Source organism: Coregonus lavaretus, assembly GCF_964263955.1.
Source record: "Coregonus lavaretus genome assembly, chromosome: 2".
NCBI lineage: Eukaryota > Metazoa > Chordata > Actinopteri > Salmoniformes > Salmonidae > Coregonus > Coregonus lavaretus.
In genome coordinates this window covers 59566580-59594439 of record NC_139989.1, presented here as the reverse complement: position 1 = coordinate 59594439, position 27860 = coordinate 59566580, and the positions used below count along the sequence as shown (strand labels likewise).

The window sequence follows — 27860 nt, the reverse complement described above, 5'->3', positions numbered from 1 at the left end:
GCAAAGGTGTGTTAAATTACAATTGATATTGATGACTTTTCCCATATGTGAACCTTATATGCTTGTTCTTAAGATAATTCCTAAAATAATGTAAAATATAAAGATTTTGATGTGATAAATAATTGTTTCTGAGTATCATCAAGGCATATATGGACATTTGGGGAAACCGATACAAATCTTTATATTCTTAAATAGTATGGTCTCAGCCACTATTAGATCTTGTTTCCAGACAGAGTGAATAAAAATTCAGATAGATAAAAAACAGTTTCAAGAGGTTTTGTTTTCAAAAACATTTAACATCCAAAAGTGCCCGTATTTGCAAAATCAACCATATGCTTTACAACAACATATTTTTTCCTTTTTGTTTTTTCTTCATCAATGAACCCACGTGACCAAACATGACGTCTGGCTCCGCGATACAAGGGAATTTAGAGAAAGGAATCAACAAGGAGAGCACTAGCAGGATTTAAAACGCATACTTGTCTGTCAGTCACAATTGTAGCAGCTAAATTCAAGTTAGCCTTTTTTAAAAAAAAAATTATTACACAAAAGAGGACGTTAAGAACTATAGAAAAACATCTTCAAGTTTGGTGAGTAGAAAAACGAAACGGAAACGTGTTACGCTGAGTGTGCGTACATTCCATTACCTCCGATATGCTGAACTTTGCTTGCTCAATGCGTGTCCTCTCCGCTGTCGCCAGCTAGCCAGCCTGTAAGCTAATTTCTCAGGTTTCTAGCAGCCGGCTGAGCGCCGCTCACTATCAGGTAATTTATTCTAGGATACGTCTCAACTCTTGTTAGCCTCTGTGTGTGAATGACGACATGGTTTGTAATTAGACGAGCATATTACATTATTATAATTTTTTTAATCCTAGAATTTGGCCCCCCAAAAAAGCGTAATTTGTAATTCCTAGCTAGCTGAGTATGGGGATTCCCTTGCTTGTTCAGCAGGCGGGAGTCTAGCCTGCTACACAGATACTGGTAACTAGTCACGCGCAAGCAGTGGTGTAGTGTAGTAGTGACAGCTTGGGGTTTGTGGAGAAATTGTGTAACCAGATATAGGTGGCTTCTGCTAAATGGATAGCCTGCAATCCAACTGCTTATTTAGCTTCTTGTAGTTTGTCAACTCATGCACATACTGTAACTACGTCTCGAGCTGTTCAAACCTGCTGCTTCATTATATCCGTGCGAGCGTGCCTTGCAGAGCTGAGGGAAGCGCGAGCTGAAGCAACGGTTGTCGGAGCGCGATCAGGTTGGTGGCTTAATTTGTGACAAGGCAGCATGATAAAATAAGGACTCATCAGTATTTTGTGATACAATATATTTTCACAGCTTAGTGATTGATAGCTGCAAGTTTGCATTGCTCAACAGTCGATTGCTTGGCATTTCCAATCGTGTTCGATGGCGGTAGGTAGAGGTTAGCAAGCTGGTTCACCTGCTGAAGTCATTTAGTCAACGGTTACATTGTAACCACCCGCGATGTCTTATCAATCCTCCGCTGTCATTGTTCAGTGTTTAAACACCAGGACAGCAACACATTGTACGTTTTGTTTGATGTTCGTAGCTAAATGCCATCCAGGCATTTTTATCACGTTGCTGAATCATCACAATTATGTATTTGGACGTCTAAGAAAGAAACCTCCCGAAACATGGCCCCACCAGCGGACAAAGGTCTGGGCGGATAAGGATGGGTGATATTTATCAGCGAGCCGTCTGTCGTCATCCTAGAGATCATGTGTAGTGGAATGGTGAAGTGTTGATTTGCAGTCCTCTTGTTGCTCGTGGAATGATGGGGATGAGCATAAATCATTCAATTTGCCTTGTTCTCTGGCTGCAATGCATTCTGATGAGGAAAAATGGATCAGCTTTCTGCATTGCAATGCTCTCATTAGGATCCATCAGCAAGCAGTGAAGTGTGCTATCATAGAATTAGAATACCAATTCTAAAATCTAGTATTCTAAGAATACTATAAAAATGAAAGTACTGTAATAGGATTTCTATGTGTACTATATCCTGCATCCATTATATTGACCAAAATATGTATTTCATACATAAAGAATCCACTGTTTTCAGCCCGCTTTGCTATTCACCATGTCATATTGTCCATAAGTGATGTTAAACTGGGTCACATGTAGATTAAACCCTCCTTTCTGTAGTGAATGCCTTTGTTTCAGAAAATATACTCCAGCACTGTCACTTACTGCTGTATAGGTTTTTATGGTGCTTGAATAATGTTAGCCTATATGCTTTGGACATGGGATGTACATGGGATGATTTTGTGGCATGTAGGCTAGTCTAATACTACATTTTACATTTACATTTTAGTCATTTAGCAGACGCTCTTATCCAGAGCGACTTACAGTTAGTGAGTGCATACATTATTTTTTAAATTTTTCTAATTGCCCCCCCGTGGGAATCGAACCCACAACCCTGGCGTTGCAAATGCCATGCTCTACCAACTGAGCTACATCCCTGCCGGCCATTCCCTCCCCTACCCTGGACGACGCTGGGCCAATTATACCTAGGCTAAATATAAGCCTTCCACAACCATAAGACCAACTAATGATTTAATTATTATTTTTGCACATTTATAAAACAGACTAAACAGCTAGTATAATGGTCTTTGGCTAAAATGCTGCTAGCGGTACCGCAATGCCGCCCGCGACAAACTGACCATTCACTTTCCAGAATCAATGTGCATTGATACTTCTGTTTTAGTAGTGTCTGCTCTGTGTGCAATTTGAGTAGTTGAGACGTAAAAAGGGTATCATTAGAAAGGTTAACTTCTCATCTATTACATTAAAATAATGTCTCAATTTGTTTCGGTGTCCCTATGACCAATTCTGTTGGACCAAACCTCAAATGCAAATAGCGAGTTGAAACCTCTTGTCAGAAAGGAAGAAGTGATCTCTCATCTTTGTTGTTGCGAGTGGCAGGGGGAAGGGCTTGGTGTGTGTGAGCATAAACAGAGGGGAAGAGGCGAAGTGAGAGGTTTCACTCGCCAAAATCTGTCGAAAATAAGGCCAATCTGTTTCTATGGGCCTTATTTTGGACCTAACCCTGTCGCCTGCCTTCCCACCTTTGGGAAAACGACTCCCATTGTTAGGGCATCTCGTCATTATATACAGATCTCTGGTGTAAATGGGAAGGTGCACACAGCACAGAAGGAGCGAAGGAGACGAGACCAAAAAGACAACATGAGAATAAGCAGACATAAACGCTCATAAAAAAAAAAAAAAGATTCTTGCGATACAGGCATTTGAAATATCGCGCAAAAACATACATTAACATTCATTCGATATATCGCCCAGCTCTACTTCCCAGTCACCTTGGAAACTGTTGAGTAGCCTAAATGGGCGAGGAGGGGTACACAGATGGGATCTGCGTAGTGTCTCTGAAGTTTCTCTCTTGCTCCGATTTCCAACTTATTTCATCATCCTCGTTGGTGCAGGCAAGCAAAGTGTGTTTGGGTAGACAGACTGCACAGTTAGCTACAGCCCCATGTCAGAGACCCAGATTTGCAATAAAGCTCAATTCCTGTCTCCCATCCCACCACAGCAGGTAACGAGAACAGATGAGGGGGCCTTGTATAGCGCCACAGCGGGTGGCAGGCAGGATGAGATGGGGATGGTGTGGTGAGATCAGCTCAGAGATTTATAGCCCTTCTAGAGGTGGCCAAGATAAAACAAGGCTGGACACTGTTAGACGTGAACCTGGCTGGCTGGACACTGTTAGACGTGAACCTGGCTAGCAGGACACTGTTAGAGGTGAACCTGGCTGGCTGGACACTGTTAGACGTGAACCTGGCTAGCTGGACACTGTTAGAGGTGAACCTGGCTGGCTGGTGTACACAACTACTGGACTGTAACGCCCATTTCACTCTACTGAGCCGAGTTGAGCTGGCCTGGTTATGGCTGCATCCATCGTAGTTGCTGGCACTGTGCTGGAAAGGATAATCGTGGATACTCCATCCTATTACTGACTGCAACACCCATTGGCATTGTTTGGGGCAAGCTGACCAGCCCACATGATGAACCACTGGGCAAGAATCCACTGCTGCTCAGCGTCACAGACAATGAACCAACACCTCTGCAAATGCCTATGTATTGTATGGCCATTGCAACACAGAGTAGTTAGTTAATTAGTTAGTTAGTTATGCATATTCAGGAGAAATGAATTGCCGTTTGGAAATACACAGGCATGTGTTATGGGGTTTCTTCTTGTCTGCAGAAGTGCTGCGGTCACTACATGAGGAAACAGAAGTACTGCTGTAGCTACATGGGGAAACAGGAAACAGAAGTACTGCTGTAGCTACATGGGGAAACAGAGATACTGCTGTAGCTACATGGGGAAACAGATACTGCTGTAGCTACATGGGGAAACAGATACTGCTGTAGCTACATGGGGAAACAGATACTGCTGTAGCTACATGGGGAAACGGATACTGCTGTAGCTACATGGGGAAACAGAGATACTGCTGTAGCTACATGGGGAAACAGAGATACTGCTGTAGCTACATGGGGAAACAGAGATACTGCTGTAGCTACATGGGGAAACAGAGATACTGCTGTAGCTACATGGGGAAACAGAGATACTGCTGTAGCTACATGGGGAAACAGATACTGCTGTAGCTACATGGGGAAACAGATACTGCTGTAGCTACATGGGGAAACAGATACTGCTGGAGCTACATGGGGAAACAGAGATACTGCTGGAGCTACATGGGGAAACAGGTTACAGACGTGGTGCTGTAGCTACATGGGAAAACAGTCAACAGAAGTGGTGCTGTAGCTACATGGGAAAACAGTCAACAGAAGGGGTGCTGTAGCTACATGGGGAAACAAGTGCTGTTGTAGCTACAAGGAGAAATGGGAAACAAGTGCTGCTGTAGCTACCTGGGGAAATGGGGAAACAAGTGCTGCTGTAGCTAGGCCTACATTGGGAAACAGAAAGCTGGGAGGGGAGAGAGAGAGAAGAACAATAGAGGGTTTTCTGTTTAATGGAAGGAGGGGCTGTTGGTGATGAAACTCTTTGCAAGGCGTCGTCTGAAGGGGATTATGATTGCTGAGCATTGCGATATAGGCTACCTCGCTGGACTTGTGAAAAAGTAGCACTTTGTTCTTTCATCCTCCAGGCACAGCAGGCAAATCGTTGTCATTTTTACTTTCATGTGCTGTACTTGGTTGATGTGTTTAAGTAGGCAACATCTGTGACATCAAATGAGGCTTTGTCAATGTTACTTTTCCAATATTTTACTTGTACCATATGAACTGAGGAAAAACGTGTGCTTCATTCACATGAACATCCTCCACTCTGAACCAGAGTCTGCTGACTTTTAGCTGTGTGTGTGCGTGTGCCCGCAGTGGTGTAAAAATACTTTAAAGTACTACTCAAGTTGTTTTTGGGGGTATTTTTACTTTACTACATTCCTTAAGAAAATAATGTACTTTTTACTCCATACATTTTCCCTGACACCCAAAAGTACTCGTTACATTTAGAATGCTCAGGCAGGACAGAATTATTGTTCAATGCATGCACCTATCAATATAACGCATTATCATCTGGCGGACTCACTAAACCAAATACTGCATGCCCCAGTCTGTCCGTAAATTTAAAAAACAAGACAATCGCTGCGTCTGGTTTGCTTAATATAAAGAATTTGATGTAAAGCATTTACTTTGTACTTTTTCTCAAGTATGACAATTGAGTACTTTTTCCACCACTGTACTTCAGTACATTTAAAACCAGATACTTGTAGACTTTTTTACTCAAGTAGTATTTTACTGGGTGACTTTTACTTGAGTCATTTTCTATGAAGGTATCTTTACTTTTACTCAAGTATAACAATTGAGTACTTTTTCCACCTGTGTGTGTGTGCGTGCAGTACATGGGCTACTATCTACATGATGAAACAATTGTTTTCAATCCAGTCAGTTGTCTGATGGTCCACTAAATCACTGAAAACCCTACAAATAGCTGAGTATTGATTTTGTAGCATAACATTACAGTAGTAGCCAAACAACATTATCTCCTTGTTTTATGAATCATGTTCTATGAATCTGCCAAAGCAGCAGTGGATTGGACAGACGAGTAGGCCTAGCTTTCCGTTTGCTTACAGTGACACTGATGAGCTCTTAACCATACAGAGCCAATGAACTACAAATGACTGTGAAAATATTCCTGTTCCAGAGTAAGCATACTAGGTGTGAAATTGGACACATTTCTGTTGTTCAATATGGACAATACAGTTTTATTCTATTGTAGTCCTAAGGTCAGTAATACATATAGGATCCAGTAATGGTAGTTCATGGATTGAAACATTTCACCAGTGTGTGTGGGCTGCCTGCTATCGTCCCAGCCTCCCTCTGCCAGCGCTAGGCTATGGCTGCTTATGTATCAAGAGCTATTCCCTTTTAATCAAGTCCTCCAGGCAGATAGAGCGTTGAAGGCCAACAAAGTCCTCGCTCTCCTCCGAGTCCCATTGCCGCTCTCGACACTATATCAACTCAATAGACCACTGCAGCTGTATTCAACTTGGAAATAGGCCTAGCCAAGTTGGGCTTATTTTAGAAAACACCAAATCACAGGTACTAAGAGTCTGCTAAAACTAGGAAATGGTGAAATTGCTTTCCCATTTTCTTTCACCATATCAACATATAGCCTTAACAATATGTGTGTGAGAAAGCTCTATCTTCTAGGCCTAATCTTTGGTGTAGTTTATGGTGTAGACCTGAAGTACAACACTGAGTGATGGACAGCAGATTGCAACCGAGTGCCTCTGACCAGAATATCGGCAGACATTCTGTTACTTTTCCAACTGTTCTACATGTTGATTCTGCTAAAACAGCATAGCCTATGTAAAGAAGCTTTAGGACTTAATAACATGTTGAGTAATAGATTTTTTTTTTTATCTACGTAAACAACCAGCACGCAGGAAGTCTTTTTACTCTAGATAAGGTTTGTTCCGTATCTTAAGACTCAGTCTTTCCTCTTTCAGGTGGAGAAACTCACCCTTTTTCTTAATCCTCAATCTGAAGTGTGATGACGTGTTCTCAGTTTCTAGTAATCATGGCGTGCGTCCCAAATGACACCCTATTCCCTGTATAGGGCCCATAGGGTTATGGTTAAAAGTAGTGGACTATATAGGGAATAGAGTGCCATTTGGGACACAACGTTAGTCTACACAACAGGCCCCAACTCTGAAATACCTTTTTTAGAGATCTATACAAATAAATCTTATATTAAACAGTCTTCTTGGGAATCAGCTTCGATCTTGGCTATGATTCTGAAATGTCTGTCCTCGCCCACTGACGTGAGCCTCATGCCTGATGGACTCCAGAGACTGTATTCATAGTCTCTCAGACTAAGAGTGCTGTTCTAGGATCAGTTTAGCCTTGTACGTCATGATGAATAAGATTAGCGTACATTGGTCAAGGACTGGGAGGGACCTGATCCTAGATCAGCACACTTACTCTGAGACCAGGGACGGCCTGTTCAATAGGGCGATATGGGCGACGCACTGCCAAACGGGAAAAGGAAGGGATTTTTTTTCTAATCAATTATATCACGGCAACAGTAGTTATCAGTGTTGTAATCTATACGTCTGATCTGCCACAGTGCCACACTGCCACTAAATGTCGAATCAGGCTAAAGTCGTGCTTCAAATGGCTCCACCCCCTTTTGGGGCGATTTCAGTCAGATTGAAAATCGCCCAGAACTTCTGTCATAGACTCCCATGTAAAATCTATTTTTTTCAAATTTCAGAGCCTTCAATACAATCTCAATGGGTGTCTGTGGGCTTGCACTTACGCGCTTTCGTCATACGTTACGTAACCATGAACGTAACTGAGAAAAGAGTGGATTGTTTGAAATTAGTTCCTTTTTGTCGGCGAACAAATGAAGATAAATTGGCAACGAAACAATTAGGACCTCCCAGACCAAATTTAATAATTCAACAGGTTTCTACTAAAGGCGGAAAGTCCTACACCCGAGGATTTTCCAAAAATTGGTACGAACGAAAAAAGACATTGCCACTCACTCAACTGGATGACGAGGGATACAGGCTAGCTGTCCGCCGCCACAACGATGAGGTTAGTGTTGATAATCACAAGTTTACTGGATGTGGATATGGTGTAATAAAGGCAGTTTATTCAGAGGTAAATATATCTGGAATCGCGTTCACGGACCCGTTCGTCAAACTCTTAGGGAGCTATAAATTAAGCCCCATTACTTACCATATCAGATAAGAGAAATTGCTGCAGCTACATATATTTTACATCCTGGCCCTACATAGTTCACTATTTGCATCACTTACCAAAATATTACATGTGGTCATATATGCTTGGAAAGTGGAGATGCCATAGAACGTCAAAAAAGTAAACATTGCTGGAGACACATTGCCGTTTTGGAGAAGACATCGCGTTTGCTAGCGAAGAGATTTGTTGTGGCAAATGAACTTGGGCTGGGAATTGCCAGGAACCTCACGATAAGATATATGCATCAGCATTGCGAGTCTCATGATTCTATACGTATTGCGATTCGATACTGTGATTTTATTGCGCACCATATGTCTGTTGCAGAGGGATCAGAAAGCCATGAGAACGAGTTTTGATCAGTCATGGAAATAAAAGTGCTGAAAACAAATTGGCTCCCAATGTGAAAAGATTGAGAACAAGCTATGAAGGAACAATAATGGTGTTTTGGTGCAGGTACAGCCAACTAGCGCTAAAATATTGCGATATTGTCAATACAGTATATCGTAAAGTATCACTATGTAACTCGATTTCTTTCACCCCAATCCCTCAAATTAACGGTAAATAACTGAATTGTTTGCCCCACATTTAGCTAAGATGATTAGCTAGCCAGCTAAAATGTTTTAGTTAGTTAGCAGTCGCATCTACAATAGTTTACTGTCAATAACATGTCTCCAAAAATGACGTGGTGTCTCCAATTGTGTTGACATTTTACAATTGCAATGCGCATCCATGAGTATCCACTTTCTGTAGCTCAGCTGGTAGAGCATGGTGCTTGTAACGCCAAGGTAGTGGGTTCGATCCCCGGGACCACCCATACACAAAAATGTATGCACGCATGACTGTAAGTCGCTTTGGATAAAAGCGTCTGCTAAATGGCATATTGTTATTATTATTATTATTATTATTATCTGAAGAGAGCCCCGAAACATTGTGTGCAGACATTTTATGCAATAAATGAAGTAGGTTCAATCTAGTAGTTCTGATCTTCTGATTGGTCCTGATGAGTTGGGCGAGGTCCCCTGCAGGCTACTGTCACTGTTGCATTGGCTCTGAGTCGGGTTCTCTGTCTTCAAATGTTCAGCCTAAGAGAGGGGATTTTTGTGTGTGTGTGTGTGTGTGTGTGTGTTTAACAGTGATGATGTGTGTGTGTGTGTGTGTGTTTAACAGTGATGATGTGTGTGTGTGTGTGTTTGTGTGTGTGTGTGTCCTCAGAGCAAGAACTCGTGAGTTGGAAGAACTGAGAGGCCTATGGCGTGGGTGTTGTCCTTGGCCACCTGCTGACAAGGCTGACAAGATAGGACCCTTTTGTCCATTGTTATTGGATAGGAACAGAACTTATAACCAGCTCCTGACCTAAATAGATCTTAGCACAACATTTTACTCAACATATCATATTCCATATTCACTATAACAAATATATTTACTACGACATTAGCAAGAACCGCCACATCCTCAGCCGGCTAATCCAGTGTGTGAAGTTTTGCGGAGTGTTTGAGTTAGCTTTGCGAGGCAAAGATGAAACTGAGGGCTCCACCAACCCTGGTAAGCCAACACTTTTGAGATCAGTCAATAAATGCTTCTGGTATTGACTTATATGCTGCCCCTGTCTTCATGTTGTTGCTGGACATATCTTTTTTTAAATGTGTGTAGGTCACCTAAATCATCAGAAAAATTGCCCCTCCTGAGAATTTTTTCAGGAGCCGCCACTGTCTGAGACACTTTATAAACCAATACGAGTTCAGGTTCTAGAACTCATTGTAGATCCTCAGAGGCAGTAGGAAGAATGTCCCCTTGTATTCTCCGCAAACAACCACTCATCTATCCCATGGGAAAGCAGGGCAGCGTAGGTTACATATCATCATTATAAAAGGGTCCTCTACTACAGGGACAGTCCTTGTAAAAGGTCCCATCTCATTTCGGCAAACAATTTCTGGTTATGTTAGGAAATGTCTCATCGTCACCCCAACCTCTTAATGGGAAAAGGTGTTGGCTTAATGTTTTCCCACCATTGATAGCGCCTCTCACATTTTCCCTTTGAAAGCCGCTGAACGATTTACCCTCTCTCTTTTGTCACTCTTATTTCACGCTCTGAATAACATCTTTTTTCTTTTCTTTTCTTTTCTTTTCTCTTTTCTTTTCTTTTCTTTTCTTTTCTTTTCTTTTCTTTTCTTTTCTTTCTTTCTTTCTTTCTTTCTTTCTTTCTTTCTTTCTTTCTTTCTTTCTTTCTTTCTTTCTTTCTTTCTTTCTTTCTTTCTTTCTTTCTTTCTTTCTTTCTTTCTTTCTTTCTTTCTTTCTTTCTTTCTTTCTTTCTTTCTTTCTTTCTTTCTTTCTTTCTTTCTTTCTTTCTTTCTTTCTTTCTTTCTTTCTTTCTTTCTTTCTTTCTTTCTTTCTTTCTTTCTTTCTTTCTTTCTTTCTTTCTTTCTTTCTTTCTTTCTTTCTTTCTTTCTTTCTTTCTTTCTTTCTTTCTTTCTTTCTTTCTTTCTTTCTTTCTTTCTTTCTTTCTTTCTTTCTTTCTTTCTTTCTTTCTTTCTTTCTTTCTTTCTTTCTTTCTTTCTTTCTTTCTTTCTTTCTTTCTTTCTTTCTTTCTTTCTTTCTTTCTTTCTTTCTTTCTTTCTTTCTTTCTTTCTTTCTTTCTTTCTTTCTTTCTTTCTTTCTTTCCAAAGGAGGGAGGAGTCCAAGTGATGGCACTGCTATCAGGCATGTAATGTTGACTACACTTACTGGGCCGACTCCTGCAACAACTAAGAGCGTGAAGCGCAAGGCTAAACTTCTCTGCTGTTGTTGTCTGGCAGCGATCAAGTTGTTGCAGCATAGTGTCACGTACCCATTACACGTGCAGATAAATTATGTGAGTGCATCTTCTTGCATCGCACTCATCTGCAATATTCTCTGTTCATTCTGCTGCTTGTGGCAACCTCATATCGCTGAGTCACCATTTAAAATGAGAGACTATATCGATGGGAAGTTGTTAATAGTTGGGTCATTTTAACTCGACTTTGTGGGCAGGTGGTCCACAGGTTAATGAATGTTGTACAGAATAAAACACAAGGCTTTTGATAATGGGGGAAACTACACAGAATTGTGGTGGAAAGGCTGCAATCTGTGCATCATTAGTAAACGTGTCTGTTGAGAAGATTAAGAGCCCTGGACTAGAGAAACTGCTTGGACTGACTGAAGCCTAGAGATGGGATGATAAACCGAAAATTATTGACCATGCCGATCACTTATGGCAGGCATTCTGCTGATATCGTACATTTTGCGATATGGATTAGTGTTGATATTGCCAAGCTCTACTGAATCCCTACTCTATCCGTAATGAAAATGTATTTATTTATTGTCTGTGTGTGGAATGTGACAGAAGTGTTTTTTGCTAAATACTACAACTACAAAGCAATCTTAAGACCGTAATGACAGCTCTCAAATCCTGATGTCTCCTGCTGTTGTGTGATCAGTATACCTACAGGCCTGAACAGGTTTTTAGAGGACTTACGGGAGGAACAAAACCAGTAATGTAATGGAGCAGACCACGCAGTGTAGGACTAGTGTACGGTGTAGGACTAGTGAACGGTGTAGGCCTAGTGTACGCATACTGGAGAAGCATGTTGATCTGTTGTGCCACTGGCTGTTGTTCTTTCATCAGCATGCACCTCCACAGCCTAGTTTATCCACTTCATTAGGGAGCTGCCGATGCCTAGCGCCACCACGCTTCCTTTCAGGAATCAGCAATGACAGGCTAAATCATGTGGGTGTGCATGTAATGTTTGTGTGTGTGCATGCATTGTGTGTTTTAGTGAGTCGTCTATTTGTGTGTGTGTTTTGATACATTTTGTGTGTATGCATGTTTCTATAGTGAATGTTTTTATGTGTGCTGGTGAGTCCGTCGGTATAGGCCTACTATGAATAACGTCTTCTTTCAGCATCTAAACAAAGCCAGCGCCCCCGTTACGATAGTCCCCTCAGTGTCGCTTAGTATTCAGAGAGGCAGGCGCTGCTGTAATCTGGATTCCAAAGCGGGTTGCCGCAGGTTTTTGTTTGCTCTTACAGCCCTGATGATAATCTTGTTACACTGTTGTCAAGTGGAGGACGTGGCTTTCCCCCAACCTCCCGAACCCCACTTCCCTACCTCCCCAACCCCACCTTCTCAACCTCACCATCTCAATCCCCCCTCCCTAACCCCAACCCCACCTCCTCAACCCCACCTCCCTAACCCTCAACCCCACCTTCCCAACCCCCCAATCCCAAGCACCACCATTTTGAGCCAGCAGAGCAGATGGAGGTATCTTTGAAGCATGACCCTCCTGCCTGTCTCTTGGTGTGTCTCGGCTCAATGGACACACAACTAGGGCTGACCACATTTAATCGACTGGTCGATTGTTTGGTCTATACAGTGCCTTGCAAAAGTATTCATCCCCCTTGGCGTTTTTCCTATTTTGTTGCATTACAACCTGTAATTTAAATTGATTTTTATTTGGATTTCATGTAATGGACATACACAAAATAGTCCAAATTGGTGAAGTGAAATGAAAAAACAACTTGTTTCAAAAAATTATAGCAAATAAATAACGGAAAAGTGGTGGGTGCATATTTATTCACCCCCTTTGCTATGAAGCCCCTAAATAAGATCTAGTGCAACCAATTACCTTCAGAAGTCACATAATTAGTTAGATTGCACACAGGTGGACTTTATTTGTGTCACATGATCTCAGTATATATACCTGTTCTGAAAGGCCCCAGAGTCTGCAACACCACTAAGCAAGGGGCACCACCAAGCAAGCGGCACCATGAAGAACAAGGAGCTCTCCAAACAGATCAGGGACAAAGTTTTGGAGAAGTACAGATCAGGGTTGGGTTATAAAAAAATATCTGAAACTTTGAACATCCCATGGAGCACCATTTTAAATCCATTATAAAAAAAATTGAAAGAATATGGCACCACAACAAATCTGCCAAGAGAGGGCCGCCCACCAAAACTCACGGACCAGGCAGGGAGGGCATTAATCAGAGGCAACAAAGAGACCAAAGATAACCCTGAAGGAACTGCAAAGCTCCACAGCGGAGATTGGAGTATCTGTCCATAGGACCACTTTAAGCCGTACACTCCACAGAGCTGGGCTTTACGGAAGAGTGGCCAGAAAAAAAGACATTGCTTAAATAAAAAAATAAGCAAACACGTTTGGTGTTTGCCAAAAGGCATGTGAGACTCCCCAAACATATGGAAGAAGGTACTCTGGTCAGATGAGACTAAAATTGAGCTTTTTGGCCATCAAGGAAAATGCTATGTCTGGCGCAAACCCAACACCTCTCATCACCCCAAGAACACCATCCCCACAGTGAAGCATGGTGGTGGCAGCATCATGCTGTGGGGATGTTTTTCATTGGCAGGGACTGGGAAACTGGTCAGAATTGAAGGAATGATGGATGGTGCTAAATACAGGGACATTCTTGAGGGAAACCTGTTTCAGTCTTCCAGAGATTTGAGACTGGGACGGAGGTTCACCTTCCAGCAGGACAATGATCCTAAGCATACTGCTAAATTAACACTTGAGTGGTTTAAGGGGAAATGTTTAAATGTCTTGGAATGGCCTAGTCAAAGCCCAGACCTCAATCCAATTGAGAATCTGTGGTATGACTTAAAGATTGCTGTACACCAGCGGAACCCATCTAACTTGAAGGAGCTGGAGCAGTTTTGCCTTGAAGAATGGGCAAAAATCCCAGTGGCTAGATGTGCCAAGCTTATAGAGACACCCCAAGAGACTTGCAGCTGCAAAAGGTGGCTCTACAAAGTATTGACTGTGGGGGTGAATAGTTTGGCACGCTGAAGTTGTCTGTTTTTTTTCTTATTTCTTGTTTGTTTCACAATAAATAAATACAATTGCATCTTCAAAGTGGTAGGCATGTTGTGTAAATCAAATGATACAAACCCCCCCAAAATAAATTTTAATTCCAGATTGTAAGGCAACAAAATAGGAAAAATGCCAAGGGGGGTGAATACTTTCGCAACCCACTGTAAGCTGTTGGTCGACCGAGATTTCTTTAGTCGAGCAGTAGCAAAAAATAATAATAATTTAATGGTGTCAAGACACCTGTCTGAGTGGATGGACTATTCCATTGTGGAGGCAGTGGGGATGGCACAGTCCATCACTAAGACACTACTGAAATTGTAGATCGTTATATTACATAAGAACAATGGTGCAACACTAATAAAAATAATATTATTTTATAACATGTGCATTGGATAGCGGTTGCTGTCTGCGGTTGTGAAACGTCAATGCGCTGTTGAATTGGTGCCTTTTCCTAGACCATGTTGTATGTGTATAATAGCCTTATTCTAAAATTGATTAAGAAAAATCTCATCAATCAACACACAATACCGATAATGCAGCGATTACAGCCTCAAGTCTTCTTGGGTATGACGCTACAAGCTTGGCACACATGTATTTGGAGATTATCTCTCATTCTTCTCTGCAGATCCTCTCAAGCTCTGTCAGGTTGGATGGGGAGCGTTGCTGCACAGCTATTTTCAGGTCTCTCCATAGATGTTCGATTGTGTTCAAGTCCGGGCTCTGGCTGGACCACTCCAGGACATTCAGATTCTTGTCCCGAAGCCACTCCTGCGTTGTCTTGGCTGTATGCTTAGGGTCGTTGTCCTGTTGGAAGGTGAACCTTTGCCCCAGTCTGAGGTCCTGAACGCTCTGATCAAGGATCTCTCTGTACTTTGCTCCGTTCATCTTTGCCTCAATCCTGACTAGTCTCCCAGTCCCTGCCGCTGAAATATAATCCACACAGCAAACTCCTGAGTGGCGCAGTGGTCTAAGGCACTGCATCGCAGTGCAAACTGTGCCACTAGAGATCCTGGTTCGAATCCAGGCTCTGTCGCAGCCGGCCGCGACCGGGAGACCCATGGGGCGGCGCACAATTGGCCCAGCGTCGTCCAGGGTAGGGGAGGGAATGGCCGGCAGGGATGTAGCTCAGTTGATAGAGCATGGCGTTTGCAACGCCAGGGTTGTGGGTTCGTTTCCCACGGGGGGCCAGTATAAAAAAAAAAAAAATTGTTCACTAACTGTAAGTCGCTCTGGATAAGAGCGTCTGCTAAATGACTAAAAATTTTACAATTTAAAAAAAATGATGCTGCCACTACCTTGCTTCACCGTAGTGATGGTATTGGCCAGGTGATGAGCCTGGTTTCCTCCAGACGTGACGCTTGGCATTCAGGCCAAAGAGTTCAATCTTGGTTTCATCAAACCAGAGAATCTTGTTTCTCATGATCTGAGAGTCCTTTTGGCAAACTCCAAGCGGGCTGTCATGTGCCTTTTTACTGAGGAGTGGCTTCCATCTGGCCACTCTACCATAAAGGCCTGATTGGTGGAGTGCTGCAGAGATGGTTGGTCTTCTGGAAGGTTCTCCCATTTCCACAGAGGAACTCTGGAGCTCTGTCAGAGTGACCATCAGGTTCTTGGTCACCTACCTGACCACGGCCCTTCTCCCCGATTGCTCAGTTTGGCTGGGCGGCCAGCTCTAGGAAGAGTCTTGGTGGTTCCAAACTTCTTCCATTTAATGATGGAGGCCACTGTGTTCTTGGGGACCTTCAATGCTGCAGAAATGTCTTGGTACCCTTCCCCAGATCTGTGCCTCGACAAAATCCTGTCTTGGAGCTCTACGGACAATTCCTTCGACCTCATGGCTTGGTTTTTGCTCTGACATGCACTGTCAACTGTGGGACCTTATATAGACAGGTGTGTGCCTTTCCAAATCATGTCCAATCAATTGAATTTACCACAGGTGGACTCCAAGTTGTAGAAATATCTCATGGATGATCAATGGAAACAGGATGCACCTGAGCTCAATTTCGAGTCTCATAGCAAAGGGTCTGAATACTTATGTAAATAAGGTATTTCTGTTTTTTATTTTAAATACATTTGCAAAATTTCTAACCTGTTTTTGCTTTGTCATTATGGGGTATTGTGTGTAGATTGATTGATTAATATTTGTATTAATTTGATCCATTTTAGAATAAGGTTGTAATGTAACGTGGAAAAAGTGAAGGGCTCTGAATACTTTCCGAATGCACTGTATATCTACAGAAATAAGACAGATCTTGCCTCTCTTGCTTGTTTGAGTGTTTGTTTAATAGCCTACTGATTCCGTGAGCACCAAGCCTCACACAACCACATGTCGGAAAAACAATTTCACATTCGGCTGTTTTTCATCTTTGCTACGTTAATATTTGTTACCTTTTTTATTAAATATACCCAATAGCAGTAGTGTAAAATAATGACTATTATAAACACATGTTTTTCTACCTTCATCCGTGACTCCATCTCCTCCCTCCTTCAACATGCTCCCTTTGCTGCTGTAACGTTAGCATGATCTGTATCTGTAGCCTAGTTAACATAGTGTTCTGGCTATATGTTTGATCCAGTTTACAAAGATGCAAAAAGTATGGTAAAAGCCATAATCTCTGCTGAAATTAACTACCAAATGTCATTTTTGTTGAGTGTGAACATCCAAATTGAATGTGAATCCGAGACAAAGTGATGAAAACCAAATTTGAGATCCGTGCTAGGCTAGTGAATGTCAAGTATGCAACTGCATGACCACTGCTTTATAGTTGTTTACAATGGTTGCTAGGCAACGGAACACAACTTGCCTTAATTTTTGACAAAATTTGAGTTTATTCCAATAGATTCACAGATTTATGTAACGAATATGTAGCTTATGTGATGGAGAAATATGCAAGGAATGTATATTTTTGACGTATGGCAATCATCTCGTATTAATACCGGTAATTTGATTTTTTAAAAAAAGTAAAGAATGATCTTTCATCCGACACAGCAAACTAGCAATGAACATGCTTGATACCACTGAAGTCCCAGAGGACAGAGCGCAAAATAGAGCAGTTGCAATCAGAACTTTAAGCTAAAAATAGGTCATTTCTGCATGATTCGGATACGGATAGCGTGATGGACGCACAGTCAGTCCTACCTAAGGGTGCGCTGTGGGCGTCCACGCTGCTCTCTGGTGTGCGAGCGGGCCAAGCTACCAAAATGGCTCCTATTGCCGCTATTGGGACAGGTACAGGGGCTAATCCCAAACAACCCACAAAGCGTTGTGATTTCTGTAAAAGGGAAGGGCATATGGTCAGGCGCTGTTGGAAAGTAGGCAGAGGACATCCTCCTGCACATTTCAGGCAGCCTGCCGGCCCAGGGAGTAAAACCAGCTATTCAGTTAGGTATTTTAACTCTTGTCATATGATGCAGAGATGATGGGCTTTAGGGAGGGGCAGACAGTCTCGATGGGTGTTTTGAAGGTTGGACTTATGATGGTTGTGTCCCAAATGGCACCCTATTCCCTATATAGTGCACTACTTTTGACCTGAGCCCTATGGGACCTAGTCAAAAGTAGTGCAATACATAGGGAATAGGGTGCCATTTGGGACGCGTGCGATGGCTCTGGTCGTGCTAGTTCAACTTCTTTAACCGTCCTAATTGGCTCCTTGGTCGGTCCTTGCTGAGATCAGGGTTTTTGTCTTCTTTTTTCACAACATGCTCTTCTCAAGCTCCTCCAAATGTGTTGAGAGTGCATTTTTCACAAGGCTGTTTTTTCCTCCTCAGTCTGTCTCCCACTCTCTCTGCTCAGTCTCTCTCTTTCTCCTCCTTTCACTGGGTGTGAGCGGCCACACTCAGCGCTTTCCATTTCCTGTAGGTGTGATGTTTCTCCTCTACGAGCAACAAGCAATCAGCTCTGATTTGTCAGCATTCTTCCAGGGCGATTCATAAAAATGCAGCGTGCGCCTACAAAAGACGCTCAGTGTCCCCCATCCGTCCCTCCCCTCCCCGCCACCCCCATCCCGTCTCCTGAGCCGTGGCTCTGCCTCCGTTCTCTTGGTGTACACGAGGTGAAATCGTTTATGGGAGGTAATATATTTGTGTGTGAGGAGGACGTCGGTGCCCGCTACCCCGTCCTCTGCTGTGAATGTTGAAGAGGGTGAACCTGTCAGATGCAAGGTTGCCGCCTAGTCCCAGTCCAATCAGTTTTTTCTGTGTGTGTGTGTGCCTGGTAGTGGAATGGAGCAACTTTTTGTTTATTTTGTGCTACCATGTTAGGTCATTTGGACCCATGGAATTAGAATACTAGAATGGACATGGACCTTCTTATGACTGGGTAGAAGGTCAGTCATTTTGTCAAGGAGTTGGTCAACCATGGTTTGTCAGTGCTGTGATAAGATATTGTGTAAAATGAATTTGAATAATTTTTCTGTACTGTATGATTGTTAGCTAGCTGGCCAGACAGTTTTAGAGGAATGATTCCATACATTTTTCAAATTCACTGCCACCTTGCAGCTGTGTGGCTGAACAAGGTGCTGGCCTGTCACCCTGCACAGCTGTGTCGCGAAATTCTCCTCAACCTGGAAACCTGGACAACAGAGTTGTCCACTTGTGTTGCCTTCAAGGCAATTCTGCTCTCTGCTTTTGAACGATGTTACCTGTGAAAAAGGAGACAGATTGTAGATGTGGCAGCCTTTCGCTTTAAGTCTCATCACTAACCCTACTAGTATAGCCAAGCTACACCAGCTGTAAAGAGAAGGTAGTGGGACTAGGACTATAGGCTACTTGACTGTCTCTCATCATCCGTTAGTCTATCTGTGCATCGTCATATTTCTATATCCCATTATCTCTGTAGTATTTTGAAAGGCTTCCTGGTGGTGACTCACCAGAGGAACTACTGGTGTGTGCCTTTTGTTACTGTCTATTATTTATAGCCTCAACTAGATGGAAATACGCCTTATCTATTCCTACTGACTGTGGAATGGAATGTTAGGGGTTAGCCTACTTGCTAGCGAAGAGAAAACACTGTTAGGCTATTCCATGCGGGTATTTGAAAGGAAAGCATCAAGAATGCGAGCCACAATGTGACCCTGTGTTCCTTTCCTCCACTGCCTGTGTGATGGTGTCGTATCCAGGTCATTTTTAACAAGTGGCCCATCTCATCCCGTTTGGCTCAGGTGAGCCGTCGTTTCCACCTGTTTGTTGCCACGGCAACATCCCGGCCGGTCTTGGCCCCACTTCAGAATGACTACTCATCTCTATGTTTCTGTCTTGTTCTGTTTCTCTATCGTCTCTGCTGTGTGTAGTCTACACATCCTCTCTCACACTTCTTCTCACACATTTACTGCTATTTTAGGAAATTGAGGTGTTAGCCATCACGTTTACACACACACACACAGCCAAACACTACTCTCACACACTGTGTAAATGAGCTTATTGTGTGTGTGTGTTTGGTTGGGCTCGGCATGCCGTGGCGCTAACACAGCTTTTTCTCTGTGTGGAGTAAAGCAGTCCGTCAGGGCCGCTGCTCTACTCCGTCAGAATTGTGTGTTCTGCTGCCCTCTGCCACTGTGACAAGGCTCACACTCAATGTGGACCAGCTCAGCTGGAAGGGGTTCCGGAATACTAGAGATAATATTCTGTTCCTATGGATTCCTGCTTTTCCTCTGTCTTCTATCTCTTCACCACCAGTAGGATAGCGCTCTCACCTTTGGCAGTGATTACAGCCTCGTCTTCTTGGGTATATGGAGAGTTTCTCCCATTCTTTTCTTTCCCTCAATCCTGACTAGTCTCCCAGTCCCTGCTGCTGAAAAACATCCCCACAGCATGATGCTGCCACCACCATGCTTCACCGTAGGGATGGTGCCAGGTTTCCTCCAGATGTGACGCTTGGCATTCAGACCAAAGAGTTCAATCTTGGTTTCATCAGACTTGAGAATCTTGTTTCTCATGGTCTGAGAGTCCTTTAGGTGACTTTTGGCAAACTCCAAGCGGGCTGTCATGTGCCTTTTTACTGAGGAGTGGCTTCCATCTGGCCACTCTACCATAAAGGCCTGATTGGTGGAGTGCTGCAGAGATGGTTGTCCTTCTGGAAGAATCTCCCATCTCCACAGAGGAACTCTGTCAGAGTGACCATCGGGTTCTTGGTCACCTACCTGACAAAGGCCCTTCTCCCCCGATTGCTCAGTTTGGCCGAGTGGCCAGCTCTAGGAACAGTCTTGGTGGTTCCAAACTTCTTCCATTTAAGACTGATGGAGGCCACTGTGTTCTTGGGGACCTTCAATGCTGCAGAAATGTTTTGGTACCCTTCCCCAGATACAGTGAGGGGGAAAAAGTATTTGATCCCCTGCTGATTTTGTACGTTTGCCCACTGACAAAGACATGATCAGGCTATACTTTTAATGGTAGGTTTATTTGAACAGTGAGAGACAGAATAACAACAAAATAATCCAGAAAAACGCATGTAAAAAATGTTATAAATTGATTTGCATTTTAATGAGGGAAATAAGTATTTGACCCCTCTGCAAAACATGACTTAGTACTTGGTGGCAAAACCCTTGTTGGCAATCACAGAGGTCAGACGTTTCTTGTAGTTGGCCACCAGGTTTGCACACATCTCAGGAGGGATTTAGTTCCACTCCTCTTTGCAGATCTTCTCCAAGTCATTAAGGTTTCGAGGCTGACGTTTGGCAACTCGAACCTTCAGCTCCCCCCACAGATTTTCTATAGGATTAAGATCTGGAGGCTGGCTAGGCCAATCCAGGACCTTAATGTGCTTCTTCTTGAGCCACTCCTTTGTTGCCTTGGCCGTGTGTTTTGGGTCATTGTCATGCTGGAATACCCATCCACGACCCATTTTCAATGCCCTGGCTGAGGGAAGGAGGTTCTCACCCAAGATTTGACGGTACATGGCCCCGTCCATCGTCCCTTTTGATGGGGTGAAGTTGTCCTGTCCCCTTAGCAGAAAAACACCCCCAAAGCATAATGTTTCCACCTCCATGTTTGACGGTGGGGATGGTGTTCTTGGGGTCATAGGCAGCATTCCTCCTCCTCCAAACACGGCGAGTTGAGTTGATGCCAAAGAGCTCGATTTTGGTCTCATCTGACCACAACACTTTCACCCAGTTCTCCTCTGAATCATTCAGATGTTCATTGGCAAACTTCAGACGTGCCTGTATATGTGCTTTCTTGAGCAGGGGGACCTTGCGGGCGCTGCAGGATTTCAGTCCTCACGGCGTAGTGTGTTACCAATTGTTTTCTTGGTGACTATGGTCCCAGCTGCCTTGAGATCATTGACAAGATCCTCCCGTGTAGTTCCGGGCTGATTCCTCACCGTTCTCATGATCATTGCAACTCCATGAGGTGAGATCTTACATGGAGCCCCAGGCCGAGGGAGATTGACAGTTCTTTTGTGTTTCTTCCATTTGCGAATAATCGCACCAACTGTTGTCACCTTCTCACCAAGCTGATTGGCGATGGTCTTGTAGCCCATTCCAGCCTTGTGTTGGTCTACAATCTTGTCCCTGACATCCTTGGAGAGCTCTTTGGTCTTGGCCATGGTGGAGAGTTTGGAATCTGATTGATTGCTTCTGTGGACAGGTGTCTTTTATACAGGTAATAAAATGAGATTAGGAGCACTCCCTTTAAGAGTGTGCTCCTAATCTCAGCTCGTTACCTGTATAAAAGACACCTGGGAGCCAGAAGTCTTTCTGATTGAGAGGGGGTCAAATACTTATTTTCCTAATTTAAAATGCAAATCAATTTCTAACATTTTTGACATGCGTTTTTCTGGATTTTGTTGTTGTTATTCTGTCTCTCACTGTTCAAATAAACCTGCCATTAAAATTATAGACTGATCATTTCTTTGTCAGTGGGCAAACGTACAAAATCAGCAGGGGATCAAATACTTTTTTCATCCTCATGGCTTGGTTTTTGCTCTGACATGCACTGTCAACTGTGGGACCTTATATAGACAGGTGTGTGCCTTTCCAAATCCTGTCCAATCAATTGAATTTACCACAGGTGGACTCCAATCAAGTTGTAAAAACATCTCAAGGATGATCAATGAAAACAGGACGCACCTGAGCTCAATTTCGAGTCTCATAGCAAAGGGTCTGAAATACTTATGTAAATAAGGTATTTAAGTTTAAATTTTTTATGAATTTGCAAAACATTCAAACCTGTTTTCGCTTTGTCATTATGGGGTATTTTGTGTAGATTGGGGGGTGGAATTATTTAATCCATTTTAGGATAAGGCTGTAACGTAACAAAATGTGGAAAAAGTCAAGGGGTCTGAATACTTTCCGTGTGTATGTGATGGGATGTATAGACATTATGGACAGTATAGGGATAGAATATGTAGTATATGTAGGATAGAATAGTATACAGGTGCAGCTCAATAAATTATGATATTGTGGAAAAGTTAAGTAATTTCAATAATTCAATTGACAAAGTGAAACTCATATATATCGTGGATTAATTACACAAAAATTGAAATAGTTCAAGCCTGTATTTGTTTTAATCTTGATGATTACGGCTTACAGCTCATGAAAACCCCAAATTCAGTATCTCAGAAAATTTGAATATTGTGAAAAAGTTCAATATTGTAGACTCAAGGTGTCACACTCTAATCAGCTAACTCAAAACACCTGCAAAGGTTTCCTGAGCCTTTAAATGGTCTCACAGTCCAGTTCAGTAGGCTTCACAATCATGGGGAAGAATGCTGACTTGACAGTTGTGCAGAAGACAGTCATCAACACCCTCCACAAGGAGGGAAAGCCTCAAAAGATCATTGTTAAAGAAGCTGACTGTTCACAGAGTGCTGTATCCAAGCATATTCATGGAAAGTCGAGTGGAAGGAAGAAGTGTGGTAGGAAAAGGTGCACAAGCAACAGGGATAACCGGAGCCTTGAGAGGATTGTCAAGCAAAGGCCATTCAAAAATGTGGGGGAGCTTCACAAGGAGTGGACTGAGGCAGGAGTCAGTGCATCAAGAGCCACCATGCACAGACGTATCCAGGAAATGGGCTACAGCTCTCGCATTCCTTGTGTCAAGCCACTCCTGAACCAGAGGCAACGTCAGAAGTGTCTTACCTGGGCTAAGGAGAAAAATAACTGGTCTGTCGCTCAGTGGTCCAAAGTCCTCTTTTCAGATTAAAGTACATTTTGCATTTCATTTGGCAATCAAGGTCCCAGAGTCTGGAGGAAGAGTGGAGAGGCACAGAATCCAAGTTGTTTGAAGTCCAGTGTGAAGTTTCCACAGTCAGTGATGATTTGGGGAGCCATGTCATCTTCTGGTGTTGGTCCACTGTGTTTCATCAATTCCAAAGTCAACTCAGCCGTCTGTCAGGAAATGTTAGAGCACTTCATGCTTCCTTCTGCTGAAAAGCTTTATGGAGATGCTGATTTCATTTTCCAGCAGGACTTGGCACCTGCCCACACTGCCAAAGGTACCAATACCTAGTTCAATGACCATGGGATTACTGTGCTTGATTGGCCAGCAAACTCGCCTGTTCTGAACCCCATAGAGAATGTATGGGGTATTGTCAAGAGGAAGATGAGAGAGACGAGACCCAACAATGCAGACGAGCTGAAGGGCGCCATCGAAGCAACCTGGGCTTCCATAAGACCTCAGCAGTGCCACAGGCTGATCGACTCCATACCACGCCGCATAGATGCAGTGATTCATGCAAAAGGAGCCCCAACCAAGTACTGACTGCATGTACAAGAACATACTTTTCAGAAGGCCGACATGTCTGTATTAAATTTCCTTTTTTCACTGGTCTTATGTCATATTCTAATTTTCTGAGATACTGAATTTGGGGTTTTCATGAGCTGTAAGCCATAATCATCAAGATTAAAACAAATACAAGCTTGAACTATTTCACTTTTTGTGTAATTAATCCACGATATATATGAGTTTCACTTTGTCAATTGAATTATTGAAATTACTTAACTTTTCCACAATATTCTAATTTATTGAGCTGCACCTGTATGTACAGCAATAGTTGAATAGGATGGACTAGAATACAGTTTCCCTCCCCAGTCATCTCGTATTCATTAGGCACCAAACAGGGATGGACTACCTGAACTTGTCCAATAATAAACGCTAATCTTTTAAATGTGTTTTAAACGTTTTCCATGGACAACGGACATATTTCCCAGACTGAGTTATTTTTAAAGTGTGTGTGTGTGTGAGAGCTGTTGGTCTGAGGTGTCAGGACCGGTACATACAGTAGGTTCTTTCTGAGGTGTGTGTGTGTGAGAGCTGTTTGTCTGAGCTGTTTGTCAGTTGAGGTGTTTCCTCTCTGGTGGCTGCTCGTTGAGGAAGTTCCCCTCTTGATGGTTTTGTTTTCTAATAAATCAAAGTGACAGTCACTACTGCTGTAGTTGTGCCAAACCGTCAAATGCCAACCGTCCTTTAGTTCACAGTTGCACAAATAATTGGTGGTTACACGGTAGAGCACGGCGCTTGTAACGCCAAGGTAGTGGGTTCGATCCCCGGGACAACCCATACACAAAAATTTATGCACGCATGACTGTAAGTCGCTTTGGATAAAAGCGTCTGCTAAATGGCATATTATTATTATTATTAATAATTGGCCTGCCTGTTACTGATTTGGCCTGCCTGTTACTGATTGGCTTGCCTGTTACTGATTGGCCTCCCTGTTACTGTTAGCGGAAGAGCTGCCATCTCTGTGCCATCTCTGAAAACCAACTGCTCCGTCTCAATTTGCCTTTCCTCTATTCCTCACAATCTATCTCCTCGATTCCTTCTCAACCGTACTAGAGGAGAAGGTCCAAGGTCCCTCCTCTCTGACCTTTTCCTCCAATGGATTTTGAGTTTGAGGAACAGATCTTTTTTTAGCACCTTTCCTGTTCTTTTCATGTTCTTCTTTATTTGACCTGAACTCTCAGTGAAACCTCACTGTTCTTCTACTCGCTCCTCTGGCTATATGGATTCTTATTGTAGTTCTTCTGCTCTTCCACAGACCAACAAGTGGTGTAGTTGGAAGCGGCTCTCGTGGCATGACTACTACAATCAAGGGAAACAAAGCCTTGAAGGTAAACTAACCAAAGAAGTACATAAAACGCCTACCTTAACATTTGTCTCTTTCACACTGTCAGTAAGAGGAGAAAAGGTATGTTCTTCTTACCATCTGTACTCAAGTCATAATTGTTTGTGTTAACCTTTCTCACTACTCATCACCCCTCTTCCTCTCCTCCTGTCCTCCTCCTCTCCCTCTCTTTGTCCTCCCTCCCCCTTCCTCCTCCACTTCTCCTGACCACACCCCCCCCTTTCCCCTGCTCTTTGGACCACATTGAAATAACTGCTGTATAATTCTTTCATGAGTTATCCTCTGGCTATGTACTTTTTACTGAAAAATGTTTTACCTCCAAAATTACATTAAATCATCCCATACCCTCCTTCACTTCCTCCTCAGGTGAAGAGGGAGCCAGGGGAGAATGGGACCAGCCTCACGGACGACGAACTGGTGACCATGTCCGTCCGGGAGCTCAACGCTCACCTCCGCGGCCTCACCAAGGACGAGATCCTGCAGCTCAAGCAGCGGCGGCGCACCCTGAAGAACCGCGGCTACGCAGCCAGCTGCCGCGTCAAGCGGGTTACCCAGAAGGAGGAGCTGGAGAAGCAGAAGATGGCGCTGCAGCTGGAGGTGGACAAACTGGCCGCGGAGAACGCCACCATGAAGGTGGAGCTGGACTCGCTGCGCTCCAAGTACGAGGCTCTGCAGAGCTTCGCCAGGACTGTGGCGCGCAGCCCGGCCGCAGCAGTGGCCTTGACCCCAGGGGGTCGGGGCCTCGGGGGGGTCATGGAGCCCCTGGTCCCCGGGAAGGTGGCAACGGCCACCAGCGTCATCACCATCATCAAGTCCAAGACGGGAGCCAGGTCGTAGTATCGGGGTTGGGCGGCGTGGAGTTATCAGACTAATGAAACAACGTGTACTATAGTCAGTGTATCATCATGGACCACAGGATTAGTTCCCTTGTCTGTCTTTTGGGCCAGAACATACAACACAACCCCCCAAACCTTTGTACCAGCTACTAGTAACACTCTTTCAATTGGCCAGCAGCAGAGGCCACACCCACCCTTATCAGACAGCCTTTAATAGGCTAAACCATACTTCCATTCTGCCTTGGCACTGTACAAGCAGAAATGCATACACCAGAGGAGGCTTGTGGGAGGAGCTATAGGAGGACGAGCTCATTGAAATGGCTGGAATGGAATCAATAGAACAGTATCAAACGCATCAAACATATGGAAACCACATGTTTGACTCCGTTCCATTCCAGCCATTACAATGAGCCTCCACTGGACTATACACATCCTCTATAGTGTATTTTCACATACTGGATTCCAAAAGGTTAAACGTCACGTGAGTCCAGGAAGGCCGTACGACGCAGTCCAATCCATAATTGATATCACTCCATCTGGTGTCGGAAGTCGAGCTCTTGATTGATTGGTGTGTTTTTGTACATGGTACTAAGTGTTTAGTGTTTGTTTCCTCCAGATGGCCCCTATTTGAGTCTTTTCTGTCCCGACACCGGATTTTGATGGGGAAATGCACTGTTTCATAACTACTAGCCACCAACAGTCTTGCCACAACCGGTTGGCATTATGCTTCAAGTTCTTAGCCCTCTCTTCGTACACAAGTGGAGAAAGAGTGATTGCACTTAGAAACAAGCCTGTGCCTGTTAGAATGCACTGACTACTATGAGAAGAGGGAAATGGTCTCAAACTTGTACTGTATGTTATTGATGTTTTGTGAGCAACCTTCAGTAAGGACTAGTAACTCACCCATCAGACCAGTTCATGTGATTTTAGTTGGTTAAAAAAAACGTTAAGTTAAGCATTTATTTCGGTTCAATTCAGCCTGTCACAGAATTTTACGAACAGGAGATGCAATAATACAACGTATGCACTGAAAAATACAAAAGGTCTCTTACATGGTTAATGTAAGTGGAATGAGTCAATCTGATCGGCAAAATAATACAATAGCCTACTTGGTATGGGTTATTAATACTACTACTACTACTACTACTAATAGGTGTGATGTTGGCGTTGACAATGCCATTCCAAGATAACAAGATTTCTTCTTTCTCCAATATCTGAGAACCAGAATGTTTTTACAAGATCTTGTGATGATAATGCTTTGGGGGTACAATATTATTTCAAACTCAATTTGTGCTCCATCGAGTAAATAAGTTGAAACTGGCTGGTCACATATTCATTCCAAAAGAATATTCACACAAGCTTTACTGTTTAATTGTCAACGTGTGTGTGTGTGTATTCTAGAAGTCGTTGACTTGGAGTTCTTGATTTGTATTGATGCATAGACGAGCATCTGGCATTGTTTATAGAAACACTGGTAAAGAAAACGTAAAACAAAAAACCTGTGATATCCTTTTTGCAATTGTACCAAAAGTGGCTTACTATTGAAGGCTGGTAGCTTTTTCTAGTGACTAGGCGCATACTGTGTGGAGTAGCGCGTGACGTGATGTATAAGTGGCAGTTGGCAGTGTTGTTCACTGTATAGATGTCATGCTGTGGTATTTTATATAGGAATCTGTAATGAGATAATATAGCTGGTGTAAACAACATATATTGTCTTCATCCATATTGGCATCTGTGATATCTCTTCCACTAGCTGTGATTCACAAATGTTTTTGTCATTACGATGTTATTACAGTCGATGTTATTACTTTCTACGTTATTACAGTCGACCGAGCAGGCATAGATGGGATAAGATAATGCCAAGGT

The 27860-nt window shown here is 43.2% G+C and overlaps 1 protein-coding gene across 1 annotated transcript; it reads left to right on the top strand.

Moving 5' to 3' along the window:
• Positions 1-538: 538 nt before the first annotated feature.
• On the top strand, positions 539-26691 carry LOC311137811 (transcription factor MafK-like). The gene is made up of 3 exons (XM_084172409.1): positions 539-590; positions 25072-25144; positions 25525-26691. The coding sequence occupies exons 2-3, from the start codon at positions 25109-25111 to the stop codon at positions 25993-25995; spliced, it is 507 nt and encodes a 168-aa protein (XP_084028535.1). The 5' UTR covers positions 539-590; positions 25072-25108; the 3' UTR covers positions 25996-26691.
• The last annotated feature ends 1169 nt before the right edge of the window (positions 26692-27860 follow it).

Coding starts and splice junctions, on each gene's coding strand:
- LOC311137811 (XM_084172409.1), top strand. CDS start 25,109: ATGACTACTACAATCAAGGGAAACAAAGCCTTGAAG. Junction 25,145..25,524: donor AGGGAAACAAAGCCTTGAAG/GTAAACTAACCA, acceptor CTTCCTCCTCAG/GTGAAGAGGGAGCCAGGGGA.